Source organism: Indicator indicator, chromosome 11 (genome assembly GCF_027791375.1).
Source record: "Indicator indicator isolate 239-I01 chromosome 11, UM_Iind_1.1, whole genome shotgun sequence".
NCBI classification, from domain to species: Eukaryota; Metazoa; Chordata; class Aves; order Piciformes; family Indicatoridae; genus Indicator; species Indicator indicator.
Window position 1 is genome coordinate 3,053,892 of NC_072020.1, and position 13,885 is coordinate 3,067,776.

A 13,885-nucleotide genomic window follows, 5' to 3' on the forward strand; every position below is an offset into this window, starting at 1 on the left:
CGGCTGAACCGAGCAGAGCCGAGCCCTCTTGTGCGGATGGACGCCCATTAAAAATAATACAAAAGGAAGCCCCCCGCGTCTTTTCACCCTGGTCTTTGGTCTCCAAAGCTACGAGCAGGGACCCCGCGAGTCCTCAAGGCCGGCGCCTGTCCTAGGGGAGCAATCTCCAGCCCTTCCCCGCTCCACAGCCGCGCCGCGGCCTCTCTCTCCCCGCTCAGCCGCCGCCGTTCCGCTCCCCTCCGCCCTGCTGCGCCCTGCCCCGCTCACCGCAGTCCATCCCCTCGCCGGCCTGAGCCCTTCTCCCCCAGCCAAAGGCATCTACCGGTCACCCCGCGGGGCTAGAAGCAGAAGGTGAAAGGGGTCTGGGTTTTGCCGCAGCTCCGGGGGCTCAGCCTATCTGCGCAAGTCGGCGTTTCCCAGGCGGGCGCGGGCAGCACTGAAATGTTCACCGCTACTCGCCGTGCCTCCCGAGCCCCGACGGGCCGCTCACACCGGGAGCAGTCCCAGTTACAGGGAAAGGTGTGTTATGACCTGGCTGCTCGGGGGAACGTAAGCAGTCAAAGGGGAGAGCTGCTTGCTTTTTTTCTTGAAGGATCTGCGCTGTTACTTTGTCAGGAGCTCGGCTTTTCTATTATCCCTGTTTGCGCGGCGCATTCAGGAGGTATGAAACCAAAGGGCGCTTAGGCATCCCCGTCACCACCACCTCAGAAACGGAGAAGAGAGGCTTCCTCAGGCTGTTTTTACCCTCCCCTGTCTTCCAGTTCAGGCAGGCCGGACCAGGCTTTCCAGGTAGGGCCAAGAGAGAGAAGGGCCGAGACGCCAGCATCCCCGTCCTCGCATTCAGGGAGAGATCCCAGTAGCGGAGATGTCCCGAGGGGAACCTAAGCTATTAAAAGGAGTAAAGCGGGTTGAGGACTTTTAATTTGTTTGCTTTCTTGAGGTTGATGTCGGAAGAATCGTTAGTGTCGTTTTCGTTTTGGCAAGAGGCGATGATGCTCCACGAGCAGGGTCTCCGGGTTCCCCGGGTCTCCAGCCTCGGCCGCGGGGACTGACCGGGCTCCTCCTCCTCCACGTCCGTCTCCCCAGGTTTACTCTTTAGGCAAGACCTGGCCCCCAGACCACTGTGGGCCACACTGAAATTGTGAGACCGCTGTAAACGCTTTAGGCGCTTCTAAATGCGAGTCCTGTTCGAGATAGAATAGTTACCTATTCTATTCTATTCGCAAATTCAGATTATAAAAGGACAAACAGTGGTTGGTTCTTGCTCATTTCAAAGCGGTAAGGTGACCTGAATCATTGTTTCTCCGTATTAATGAATTAATTAGGTTCAGCAGGCATAGGAGTGGCGCAGATCGGTTGTGCCTGACCGAGGGAAGTCCTTCCAGCAGCACTTCTCTTGGCACGAGCCTGAATATTAAAAGCCCCTCTGATTCTGTTCTAGGTTTAGAAGCTGGGATTTTAGTGACAGATTTACAAGTCCTCTTGAGTCGTTTTAGTGAGTAAACATTTTAGTCCTCTTTTTATTAAAAGGACTTAGTTACATTCCTCGCTTTTTTAACTTTTTTTTTTTTTTTTAATGGGAGGATGCTTTCATGATGTGTTTAAAAGAGGACTGGTGAGCAACTTACTGAAATCACTGCCTTGGAATAATCGTTTACTGGCACCATCAACCCGACCTGGTTTTCTCTGTCTTTTGTGCTTCATCAATACTGTCTAGTGCGGTAGAGACGATGAAACGGAGCTGGAGAAAATTGTGCCAGCAGTGGCCCACATTCTGGCTTGGCTAGGATGGAAACCCAGGAAGGATCTCACCTGGAGTCGGTAAGGGCAAAGACATCTGACTGGGACGACAATACTTGGGATCCAGTGAAGGAAAACAAAGTGCACTATCAGCCTTAAAGGAACCTTCTGGCAGCAGCAGAAGGCACACAACGAGGAAATAAAAATATTTTTAAGTTGTGGTATTTCAAAATTTGAATTTAAAATAGAAAACGGAAATACATACACATACAAGAACAGACAAAAAATGTCTTTCCCTCTTTCAATCATCTCTCCACCGGTTCTTGTCTCGATAGAGAGACTAGCCCAGGGACTTTCCCGGGACCATCCCCGGCAGTGACCTGTCCCCCCTCCCCTCCTCCCAGTGCTCAGAGGAGCGGGAGGCGCAGCCGCAGCCGGGGACCGGAGCTGGGGGGACCGGAGCTGGGGGGACCGGAGCGGAGAGCCCTCCCGAGGGCCTGTCGGCCGCCTACTTGCCCACCCTGCGGGTGAGCAGAGCTCTCCTTCTCCCATTCTTCTTCCTCCTCCCGTTCTTCCTTCGCCCCTTCTTCTTTTCCTTTTTCTTTTTTTTTTTTTCTCCTTCGCCTTCCTCCTCCTCCTCCTCCTCCTCCTTCCCGCCTCCGCCCCCTCCTCCACAGCCGGGCCGGGGCCCTTGACGTGTCCTGCCGCGGATTGGCCGCCGGCCGATAGGATCTCCGCGGCCCCGCGTTAAGGCGGGGGAGCGCGCAGCGCGCGGGCAGAGCGCTTCCCGGTAATCCCCGGTACTCCCGTCCGGGCGCAGAGCGCTTCCCGGTAATCCCCGGTATTCCCGGCCGGGCAGTGCCCGGCGCAGGGCGCTTTTCAGTGACCTTGCTCCGCCACCCCGGTACTCCCACCCGGACGCAGAGCACTTCCCAGTACCCCGGGTACTCCCGTCCCAGGCAGCTCCCAGCCGAGCTGCCTCTCTGCCGTTTGGCCATGGAGTACACGCCGCCCCCTGCCAAGCCGCAGCTCTCCTCCCGGGCCAACGCCTTCTCCATCGCCGCCCTGATGTCGAGCGGCAGCTCCAAGGACAAGGAGTCCCCAGAGAGCACCATCAAGCCCTTAGGTAAGTGGGGATGAGGGGTGGCCGCCGGTGTCCTTGGGGCGCGGAGCTCCTCTCCTTCTGTCGGTCCCCGGGCAGAGCCGCGCTGCTCTCAGGCTCAGCCGGCTCGAAGCTCCAGCAGCCGGGTCGAGCAGTGGCGGGTTTCCCGCTGCCCGTAGGTTTCCCTTGCAGAAGGAAAAGTCTCACCGCCAAAGCTAGTTAAAGCCTCCTCGTTGCCCACGGGCTGTTCAATGCGCAAACAGTTCTCTTGTAAAGTCTAAAATTTTCCAGCTTTATTTATCCAGCTTCACCATATGTAGAATAACATCACGCCCTACGATAGCAACGTTTTTCCTAGCTGGTATGAAATGAACCTCTCAAATATTTCTTGCAAATCATCTTGTGGGTTTTGAAGTCAAGTAAGACAATCTCCAGTATCGTGCCTAGACTTACAAGGGGTAGTAAAACTTGTACGTAGACCTGAAAAATCCTTTAGCTCCACGGCTACTCGATGTCGGCTTATGCAGACTCGATGTAGGCTCATACAAACTGTTCTACTCTACATCAACTGGAAATATTTTTGGAGTAATTCCTGGAGATTTTCGAGTGAGCGATTTCGCTTCTATTCGGTCGCCTCGATTCAGATTTCCAAAGGCTTTTAAAATACATTATCATCTTCACCCTCCTCCCCACCTATTTCTGCGGCTTGTGGTCCTTGTATGTACCCAGAAGTTCCCAGAAAGCTAATCCTGCCTCCCACCCCGTGTATGGAGTTTACAGGGCGCCAGCGAACGAGATGACATTAAATCTCACAAGAATTTAGCAAATGCAGCTCTCTCAGCGTCTGCTGCATCTAATCAGCTGCCTCGATAGACTTCACACAGTCCAGAGACACACTGCAAACTTTATTTTTCAGTCTAGGTGATAACGTAGGCCGGGAATGTTGTAATGTTCTTATTTGACATATTTACGTGGTCTCCTGTTAAACGTAGCTAGTTTTCTTAATACTTTCTCTTTTCCTCCCCCTTTCTGTCTGAAAACGCTTGTCCAGTTAATGTTTCAATTTTATATATTTATTTTTTAAAACTTGTCCCACGCCGTTCAGTTCGAAAGGGAAGAGAAACGGCTCCCGGTGAACTCGGCTTTTATTAACTGGGAATGTGGGCGAGATCTTCCTCTGTGGGGGAAGGATCTGCTACCGCATCCCGGGGTCAGAGACCTCTCAGCCCTGCTCCCGCCCTCCTTCTCTTTCGGCTGAACCTTCCGGGGAGTCTCTTGAAGCCCCCCGAACTTCCTGGGGCTTGCGGAGGGGAGGGGGCATGGACCGGAGCCAGCCGCGATGGGTGGCAGCTGCACAACCAGCGCCTCCGTATAGGCTGCGCGGCTGCCCGGAGCCTGTTTCTCCCCCGTAATGTGCTCAGCCCGGCTGGGAGGCAGTCAGGAGCCGCCGCTCCGCGCCCGCCGTTCCGGTGCTATTAGGAGCAAGCGTCCCCGCGGAGGAAGCGCGGAACCTGCGAGGTCGCGCTCGGGTTCCTACTGCTGCTTAGAGGCTCAATTTAGGAGCCCCCGACGTGACCCCGGTCCTCAGCAGCTCCTTGGAGCCGAGCGCTCCCTTTTTAAAGGAGAATTAGTGACCTTTCCATGGAAACTCTCGGTTAGGAGCGGAGGACAGCGAGCTGGGTGCACCCTGCCCTTCCGCGCCCCGCGGAGCGGGGAATATCCGGATGGTGACGGGCCGGGGCCGCGCTGTTTCTCGCCGCCCCTCCCCGGGCATCTCTCCCCGGGAGGCCCCGCTCCAGGCTCCTCCCGGAGCTAATCTCCAAAAATCACCAGTCCTGCCTCTCAAAGGATGAGCCGGCGCTTAAGAAACAGCGTGGATCTGAGGGTGTGCTGGATCGGGGCCGGGGAACAGTTGAACCAAAATTGCCATTTTTAATGTGTGTATATATATATATGAAATCGGGTTTTCGTAGTGGTCGCCTTGCCCTAGCTGAGTCTTCTCTCTCTTTTTATCTACCCCCACCTCAAAACCTGCAGAACAATTCGTTGAGAAATCCTCTTGCGCACAGCCTCTGAGTGATTTATCCAGCCTGGACCCTCACGGGGATTATAGCAGTAGCCCTTCGTCGCTGTGCACTGAGCCCCTCATCCCCACCACCCCCATCATCCCCAGCGAGGAAATGGCCAAAATCTCCTGCAGCCTGGAGACCAAAGAGCTCTGGGACAAATTTCACGAACTGGGTACCGAGATGATCATCACCAAATCCGGGAGGTAAGGCTGAGATATCTCCGGACAGCTTCCTAAAAGTGGCTTGAGGTGTGTGTGGAAGGCAAAACAACCGAAATCCCAGTTTTTATTTGCGGACAGCAGCACAGATGGGTTAAGGAGGGAGGAAGAGGGCGGCTGGGCAGAAACGTTGTTTCCTTAAGAATTCGGTCTGTGGCTAAAAGCCGCGCAGGGATTTTGCGGGGCTGGGGAAGACATAGGGAAATGCAGGATCGTGGAGAAGTAAATCCTGTCAGGGCTTGGTCTGGTTTGTTTTTCTTTTCTCTCGGCTGCAAAAATGTGCGAAAAGAATCCCAAGCTTTCCCATTACCTCAAATCGCTCCATGTCTTCTGTAAAGATTTTGGGGGTTTGCGTCAGTCAAACGCAGTTCAGGAGGAAGCAGATTTTTGTAGTCCCTAAAGTTATTTGTTATTAATATAATTCTGTGACGATTCTTTTCTAACTGGAGAGCTCTACCAGCAAGTGTTTTAAAAATAAAATTAAATAGAAAGTGCATATTCTGCCATTTGGAGTTCAAAATGTCAAACGGTTTAAAGTTGTTTCACTTCATTTCTAGTTTAGCGGGAGGGAAAGGGGAAAAAAAAAACAACGAAGTTGTGTTTTGTCGAAATTTCAGTGAGGGAAGCGAAGTTTAGTTTTGAAAATTCCTCTCGGCAGTATCGTGAGTGAGTTTAACATCTTAAACAGGAGACGATGTCGACGGGAATAATTTCTGCACTATTTCCCTAACACCAGTGTGGATCCCATTGCAGAAGTTCGTGCTGCTAAGGAGTTCTGTACCTTGGGCACAACTGTTGTCTGAAATCGTTGTGTACTTTTCACTGACGGGCAGAAGTACACTTCTTCTTTACATTTTTGCATTCCACCCTTTCTTTTTGCTTCAAAAACTTTTCAAACTGCACTTCCCGTGCATGTTGGAGCTACACAGGAATTAACTGCATCACGCTGAAACAGAATCAATAGATGCTTTAAGGTTTTATTTTTTTTTTCAGGTAGTTTAAATAAGATTCTTACATTTAGCAGCTTTCCAGAAGCTCTCTTATTTGTGTTCTTCATCCACGTATTTATTTGCTGATTTGCCTTTATTTCAGGAGAATGTTTCCTACGATCAGGGTTTCCTTCTCGGGAGTGGATTCTGAAGCCAAGTACATTGTGCTAATGGATATAGTTCCTGTGGACAATAAAAGATATAGATATGCCTACCACAGGTCTTCCTGGTTAGTGGCTGGAAAAGCTGACCCTCCACTCCCTGCAAGGTTTGTAGATTTTATTGATGGTCTTTCCTTTCCTTTTATTATTATTTCCCCTTCAACATATACCTGCTATTAATCTTTCTGTGCTGATTACTCTGCTATTTTGGAGACTGTGCTCGATAAAATTCATTGCAAAACTCTGGTAAATTTCTGGGGTACAGAATCGGGAATCTCTGCTTGAGGTTTGATTTATTTTTTATGCTGAATGTTGCAAGGCAAGCAGGATTTGGCTGAAGGTTATATATATATATATATATGCTACATCTTTATATTTTCATGTATATATAATTTTATTTGTTTTAATGAAGTTTGCTTCAATTCAGATAAGAAATCTTAAAAAAAGAAAGAAAATATCGATTTATCTCTTTACTTTGCCCTCCACCCAGTATTTGACCCCATAATTTAAAGCAATCAAAGAGCAGCTAGACGAGTTCAAGTAAAAATAGCACATTACAGCTCAGTGCTGGCTTACACTTGAAATTATATTATTCGTTGCAAAACATATCCAGCATTCCCTAACAGACAATTTTATTCTTGCTTTTGGTTGTCTCTTAGCAGGCAAAGTGGGGATCAGTTCTACAGCACGGAGAGGTTTTGGTTGGTTTGGGTTTTTTTGTTTGCTTTCTAAATTCAGAAAACACAACATTTGCTGAGACATTAGAGGAAAAAAAGCAACCAAATTCAAGTAAATTTCCCTGTTTTTTTTTTTTTTTATTATCCATAAACAAAATGCTGTGGCAAATGACTTTCTAAAATCATTCCATTAACGTAGTTAACGACTGACTTCCTTCAGGACAGCAAACCCGAGACTGCAGCGCTGGGTTGTAGGGTGGGAGGGCACCTCGGTGCGGACCCGCACTTCATCGCGTTCGGTCCAGCAGCACTTCAGTGCATCCTTCAGTCCTCAAGTCCAATAAGGCTGAAGCACATGTCGAACGGCTTTGCTGAGTCAGAGCCGGGGAGATGGAAATAACGTGGATGCCTCTCTGGCTTCAAAGGAACTCAGCGTGGAGGGCTCTGCGCAGGCACACAGATCTGCTCCAGGTGCTTTAGCCTCGGGTTAAGAACTTGCTTCTTCCAGAGACAGAAATTAGAAGTGAAACACAAGAAATGGAAGCAGACTTCCCCCCCCCCCCGCCAGCCTGTGTGAATACAGGGACCAAATCCTGCAAGTATAAATCCCTTGTATAAATAGTTCAGCTGAAATCTTGCTGACTACCGATCTCTGGAAGGCGACTCAGGGAAATAAACAAACACAAAGTGCACGCAGAGAAGCTGTGATTAAAGACAGCAACCTAGGAGTTATGTCGGCTTTGTTTTCATGGCCAAAAACTCCTTCTTGCAATGTGGTTAACGTCTGAGGGCTTCGTTTGACGTATTGTAATGGGCACTGAAAAAAAAAAAAAACAAAGGAAAAAACCATGGATGCTGCTCCAAAGAAGTCAGCATCAAAAGAAGAAATAAAGGAAGGATAGAAATAATTTTAAGGCAGGGTTCTCCCCTTCTTATTTTTCTCAAGTGCCTTTTGGGATCCCTTTAAATAGATTGCTAATTCATGCTCTGACATGCACTAGCTCAGTGAGGAAATACAAGAAAGTAAGAGAAGAGATTGATTCTTGGAACAATTAGCAACTGCCCTGCTGAGTGTTTTAGAGCTGTGATCAAGCCTTCTTGGAGTTCAATATTTATTATAATCCTACTCTGATAGCTCTTTAAAGTCCCCCATCAGATCAGTGCCCCTGTGTGCAAATGTGTATCTGTGCTGTTGCATTTTCCAGGCTGTTTTCAGAAGTGTGTTGCCTCAAAGTGTTAACTGTGTTCCTTTCCTCTTTTGTTTTCAAGATGGTTAGCCAAAAAGACCATTGATCATAGCAGTGATTACTTTTATTCTGTATGAACAGTGCTTACACGGGAGAAAGGGCACAAATGTCTTCTTGTGCTCCTCTTTGGTGAGCAAAGGGATGTCAGCGTGCCCATGGTTGCATTTCTAGTGCTTTTTTTGGGGAGGGTGTTAATGCATCTTTTGAGGTGGGAATCTTGCTCAAGCAGATTAAAAGGAGTACTCCTCCCATCTTGAAACAGGTTTGCTCCTGCTCCAGCAACAAGAGCTCTTAAGGAAGTTGTGATTTCTCATCCTCCAAACACACAGTTTCAGCTCTTCTTGCTTGAGGAGTGTCAGTAAGGGGTGGAAGTGTGCTTAGCATCTGGGTGCTGGTATCAAGGTGCTGACTTCCCCTGCACATCCACAGGCACCACGGCAGCAAGGGGATTACTGAGGAGTTATATTTTGCATGGGGGTAAGACTGCAGGATCCAACCTGTTTGATCTCTTGCTTTTCCTGTTAGTTAAAAAAAACCCAAACCAACCAAAGGAAAAAAAATAACAAAACCCAAACCCCCCAAAAATTGCCCCTCAAAAAAACCCAAGCCAAACAAACCCCAAAAAATCCAAACCAAATCAACCAAATAAAAAAAATTCCAATACTAAGACAACTTTAAAATAAATAAATAAATTAGCAAGCATTCTGAGATTGTGTTTGAAAGATGAGCCCTTCAGGGAACGTTCTTATAAAGCCCAGTTTTATCCCTGCCTTCCTGCTGTCAATGTTCAAGACGAGCTTGTGCTGCAACGAACACTCCAATAAAAATACTTTTCAGAGAGCCTTTTGTGAATTTAAAGTGCTATCTGGGATAAAGAATTCCTCTGTGATATTTTAGGTTTTGTTCTTCCAAATTGCTAAGGCTGTGTGAAATATCAGTTCAGTAAGTTTCAGTGTGTACATCAACTTGCTTTTCTTCCTTTTTCAGCTTCTTTTTCTTTCACTTAGACTTTTTACTTTTTTTTTTTTCCTTTCTTTAACTGCATTTGGCTACAGTAATTTAACGAAGTTATAGTGTTAACTATAAGGGAATTTCAGGTAGGAAGCCTTTAAAAGGTGTTATATTTTGCAAATTACTTGAGACATTAAAAGCAGCATGCACAGGGCTTGTTGGAGCAGACCAGCTCTTAAAACTACATAGGAGAGCGGTGTCTCATTCCAAAATATGCAAGAAGGAAGCGGGACCCGAGCCTTGCATATATCATGAAACATTATATGGAGCAAATTCACATCCAAATATGGCTCCTAAAGCTGTTGTGGACCGAAGTGAGCAGCTCCTCACGTCTGGCCAGCCTCAGGCAGTAGAGCCTGTGCGAACTTCTGGGGGAGCAGGAATGTGCACGTTTATTTCTCTAACCTATTTGCTCATGTGCACTTGTGGTCTTGTCAACCACTTCAGAGGGTGATATGTCTGGTTTCCAACCCTCTTCTCCAAAGCAGACAAGCTCAGGCTGTAGAGAAGCAGGAGGGTAGGTGTAGTTCACCAAGTGGAACCATGTGTTGCAGTGGGATTGATGGTGTGTAGCAAATCAGTAAAAGGAAGCAAGGTCTATTAATACCTTAACCAATGCATTAGCCAAACATTGACTGCCTGCAGTGTAGAGCAATCATGCTGGGCTTTTGAGACAGATGAAGATCTTTACCCATTCTCCAAAACACATTTTGGTCCCAATCAGCCAAAGTGTGCTGAGCCTGATGCTCTGTGACCAGTAAGCTCTATTAACCAGCCAGACAGTCAAAATAAGGAGTCAGGCTCCAAAAAGAAAGCATCACAAGACTGGCTGGAAAGTTGCAGGACAAGTCTGGGGCTTTTTTTTTTTTTTTTTTTTTTTTTTTTTTAATTCTGCCTTCTCTAATCCAGGGCTCTAAAGTTTGAGATTTTTCACAGTACATTAGAGGTTGAAAGGGACCTTCTTCACCCATGAGAGTCTTTTTACAGGAAGGTAAAAGTTAATTTAAAGGAGAGGTAAAAGTCCTTTGACATAACAGAACCCCAGGTCTTGGGGGGTTTCAGATATATCTTTTCTTTTTTTTTTTTTTTTTTTCCCTCCCCATGAGCCTTGCACTGCAATCAGCTGAGTTGAGAGCAGCAAGGATGCCTGTATGCTAGGAATGTTTTATTGCAACAGAAACCCTGGCTCAGCATCCCTCCCGTGGACACAGCTCTATCAGCCAAGCCGTGCTTCAGCTCGGTGTAAGGAAAACATCCTGCACATCTGAAGCAAGCTGTGCCGGTGAAACCTGAGTTTCGCTGTGTCTTGGGGATTCTGCTGGCAAAAATGGAGAGCGCAGGATCAAATCTACTTCCTCTTTGAGCAACAGAGCTCTGCTCTCCAGAGCCTTTAGCGGAGATGTTCCTTGATTAGGGGTCAGTGCAGTCTATTGGAGAGCTACGCCCCATCGTTTGGTGGTTTTTCCGTTTCCCTCTTGCCTAACCAAAACTGTAGCTCAACAACAAGTGTTTATCTTTCTAACCCAGCATCTCAGCACTGTCCCACCCTGCCTAATGGAAGAAATCCATCTGCATGGCTCAAAGGCATCGTCCTAAAAAGAGAGTCAGCCCCTCAGTGATTGATAACCAACAGCAACAGGATCAGACTAGGTCTGGTTTTGCACTAGGTAAAGGTCTAGTTCAGCTTTTAACTCGCTGTCACAAAAGGACATTCAATTTTCAGCAATACATTATCCCTAGGAAAAAAATCCTTGTTTTTAAACAGCCTGCCACTTGTAATTAGTCTCGTTATAATGTATGTATCACCCTATCTGCATGTCTTCTGTGCTTCCTTTTCTCCTGCTTCATTTCCCTTAGCAGTGGATTGGTTAATTACGGAGCCGCCACGAATTTTTCATGTCAGACCACTGTGCTGGCCTGCAGCCTTCACCCTCTTGTAAACAGACGTCACCACAGCTAATGTGTGATCGAGTGCAGGTTAAAATCATTATCACAGCTTAATGTTACATATAAAGAAAAATGCATTTTTATCTGCATTCCCCCATTATCTCTCGGACGACATCGTGTTTTTGCTCTCAGAGCTGTAGTCATTGTTATTTTAAGTGCTTGTTAGTACAGCTGTGGGGAAAGACAGGATCAATTTTTTTTTTCCCTTTTCGTGTGGGAAAAGACACAACAGCAAAACGTTAGTTAATGTCTCCAGTTTAGATAACCAGATAAAAGAAGAGACACGGTTAGAGAGCAATCTAGCACTCAGACGTGGGATTCTTCGTTATGTTCCAGGGAATTAAGTGACTCCACTCATCTGCTTGACTGTCTTTCATTAATGGCTGTATTTAGGGTGTGGGGTAGTGATAGGGCTAGGGGGAGTGGGTCCAAGCTAGAGGAGAGGAGCTTTAGCTTTGATGTTAGGAAGAAATTCTTCCCCTTAAGGGTGGTGAGACATGACAACTGAAATTTTTCATTATTATCACTTGGATCTCTTAGCACACTAGAGTCATGGTCAGCATGACTTCTATTGGAGGCTTAGCTCAAGCCTTTTTAAATAAAAGCTGAAGAAAGCTTTACAGAGGAGACCTTATTGTGGCCTTCCAGTATCTGAAGGAAGCCTGCAAGAAAGCTGGGGAGGAATTTTGTAGGGTGCCAGGTATAGGACTGTGGGGAATGGAACAAAACTGGAAGTGGGTAGGTTCAGATTGGATGGTAGGAAGAAGTTCTTCCCCATGAGTGGTAAGACACTGGAACAGGTTTCCCAGGGAGGTGGTGGAAGCCTCATCCCTGGAAGTTTTGAAGGCTGGGCTGGATGTGCTTCTGGGCAACCTGATGTAGTGGAAAGTGTCCCTGCCTGTGGCAGGGGGGGTTGGAGCTGGATGATCCTTGAGGTCCCTTCCAACCCTGACAATTCTGTGAAATTGTGTCTTGTTCAGGCAGCAGTTCTGTGTCGCTCTAAGCTCTCAGGAAACCCACGTCTGTGAAACCCTGAAAGCAAGAATTTTTGATTTCATCCCTACACCAATTGTGCCCACACCAAACTAAAAGGTGATTTTTTTTTTTTTTTTAATAAGCAGGCCCTTTACCCTGTGTTTTTTCAGATTGTACGTGCACCCTGACTCCCCCTTCACAGGAGAGCAACTGCTGAAGCAGATGGTGTCCTTTGAAAAAGTTAAACTCACCAACAACGAGCTGGATCAGCACGGCCACGTGAGTAACCCTCCTGGTGGGGAAGGGTAAAGGAACCACAGAACAGAATTGCTTGCTTGTGCCACAGGCTTCACCTTGTGGCAGAGAGACTGCAATAGGGAAAGGCTGTTGTGGCCCCCATGTTACACCTCACACGGTCAGCTCTTCGTCCCACAGTAGAGGAGAATGTTGTGTGGAGCTTAAACACTTTGGGTTGCTCTGTTGTTGTGAAAAGTGACTATATATGAGGTTTTGCTAACCTTTCATAAGTTAGAACCCAGGTCAACACAGTGGTTAAATTGTGCTCCTACAGCCACCAGAGACAGAGCATTTGTCAGGGCCAAGTTCAGGGTGGAGTTGAGCGTGGAAGTGAGGGAGAGAAGGGAGGCAGGAGAGCTTTGGGCTGTGCTTCTGCCCACATTTTGCTCTGACGTGGCAGCCTGCTTTGCCACATGTACTGGTTAGCAAGCTCATGTGCTTTTCCATGGTACAGGCAACTGGTAGGGAATGGATGCAGCAGCAGCAGCTCTTTTACTTCCAGACTCAACATAGCATGGGCACAGTCAGCAGGAAATACTGGCGTGACATCAAAATGAGGGTTGTTGAATTATAAACATCAATGTGCCTCAGTCACCCTTGAAATAAAGTGTTGGCTACCTGCAAATCAAGGTGCAACAGGGGGTCCCAATAGTGCCTGCAAAGTGAAGGAATGGCTTGGTAGCATCTCCAAATTGCAAAGGAAGAGCTAAAAATGTTGCTGCTGGCCTTGGTGGCCACCCCAGAGGCTGAAGGAGCAGTGGGATGGTTTTGGAAGGGTGTTGGCTGAGAATGGGGCAGTTAAGAATGAGAGTAAAGGTAGAGTTAGTGAGTGAGGTATGGGGAAGAGAGGGGTGATGAATTCTGGAACATGTGTAGGGGTAATTAACCTGTAAAGCTAAGGAGCTGTGGCATCAGAAACCCCTCCCCTGCTGGGGTATTTCTTGCCTTTTTGGACCATGTGAGACAGCAGCTGTTGGTCCGAGCTCTGTGCTCAGTGCAAATGCTTCTCCTCTCCAAAAGAATTTTCAATCTTTTCAAAACCTAAGAATCTAAAATACATCCTGGGAGAGGGAAAAAAAAAAAAAAAAAAAGAAAGTAATAGCAACAGAACTAGTTAAAAAAATAAAACCAAAAACCAAACAAAACAATAAGAAAGGGAAGCCAGATAGATGCCTCTGTGTTGTTCTTCTCTAAAGATCTCTCTGTGGGTATATTTTTCTTGAATCCAGTTCCCACTGTTGTTCCCTTTCTGGCTAGTGTAGATTTCCACACACCACCACCCCCCCCCCCCTCTCTTTTATTTCATAATCTGGAGAAGGGCAAAGCTGAAGATTTGTGGGCTCTATCAGTGAGTGATGATAGAGCAGTATATGTGCACATTTAAAAAGCAGCATTTTTCATCATAACAGGGGCCATGTGTGCCTCTAATAAAAGGCTTGCTGCAGTATATTG

At 47.3% G+C, this 13,885-nt stretch overlaps 1 protein-coding gene across 1 annotated transcript in view; it reads left to right on the forward strand.

The window, feature by feature from the left end:
- The first annotated feature begins 2,736 nt into the window (after positions 1 to 2,736).
- The window catches only part of TBX20 (T-box transcription factor 20), a 42,712-nt gene continuing 31,563 nt past the window's right edge, over positions 2,737 to 13,885 (forward strand). Inside the window, exons 1-4 of the mRNA XM_054385000.1 lie at positions 2,737 to 2,866; positions 4,880 to 5,114; positions 6,222 to 6,386; positions 12,307 to 12,415. Coding sequence (XP_054240975.1) covers positions 2,737 to 2,866; positions 4,880 to 5,114; positions 6,222 to 6,386; positions 12,307 to 12,415 — 639 coding nt within the window. The remainder of the gene's footprint in view (positions 2,867 to 4,879; positions 5,115 to 6,221; positions 6,387 to 12,306; positions 12,416 to 13,885) is intronic.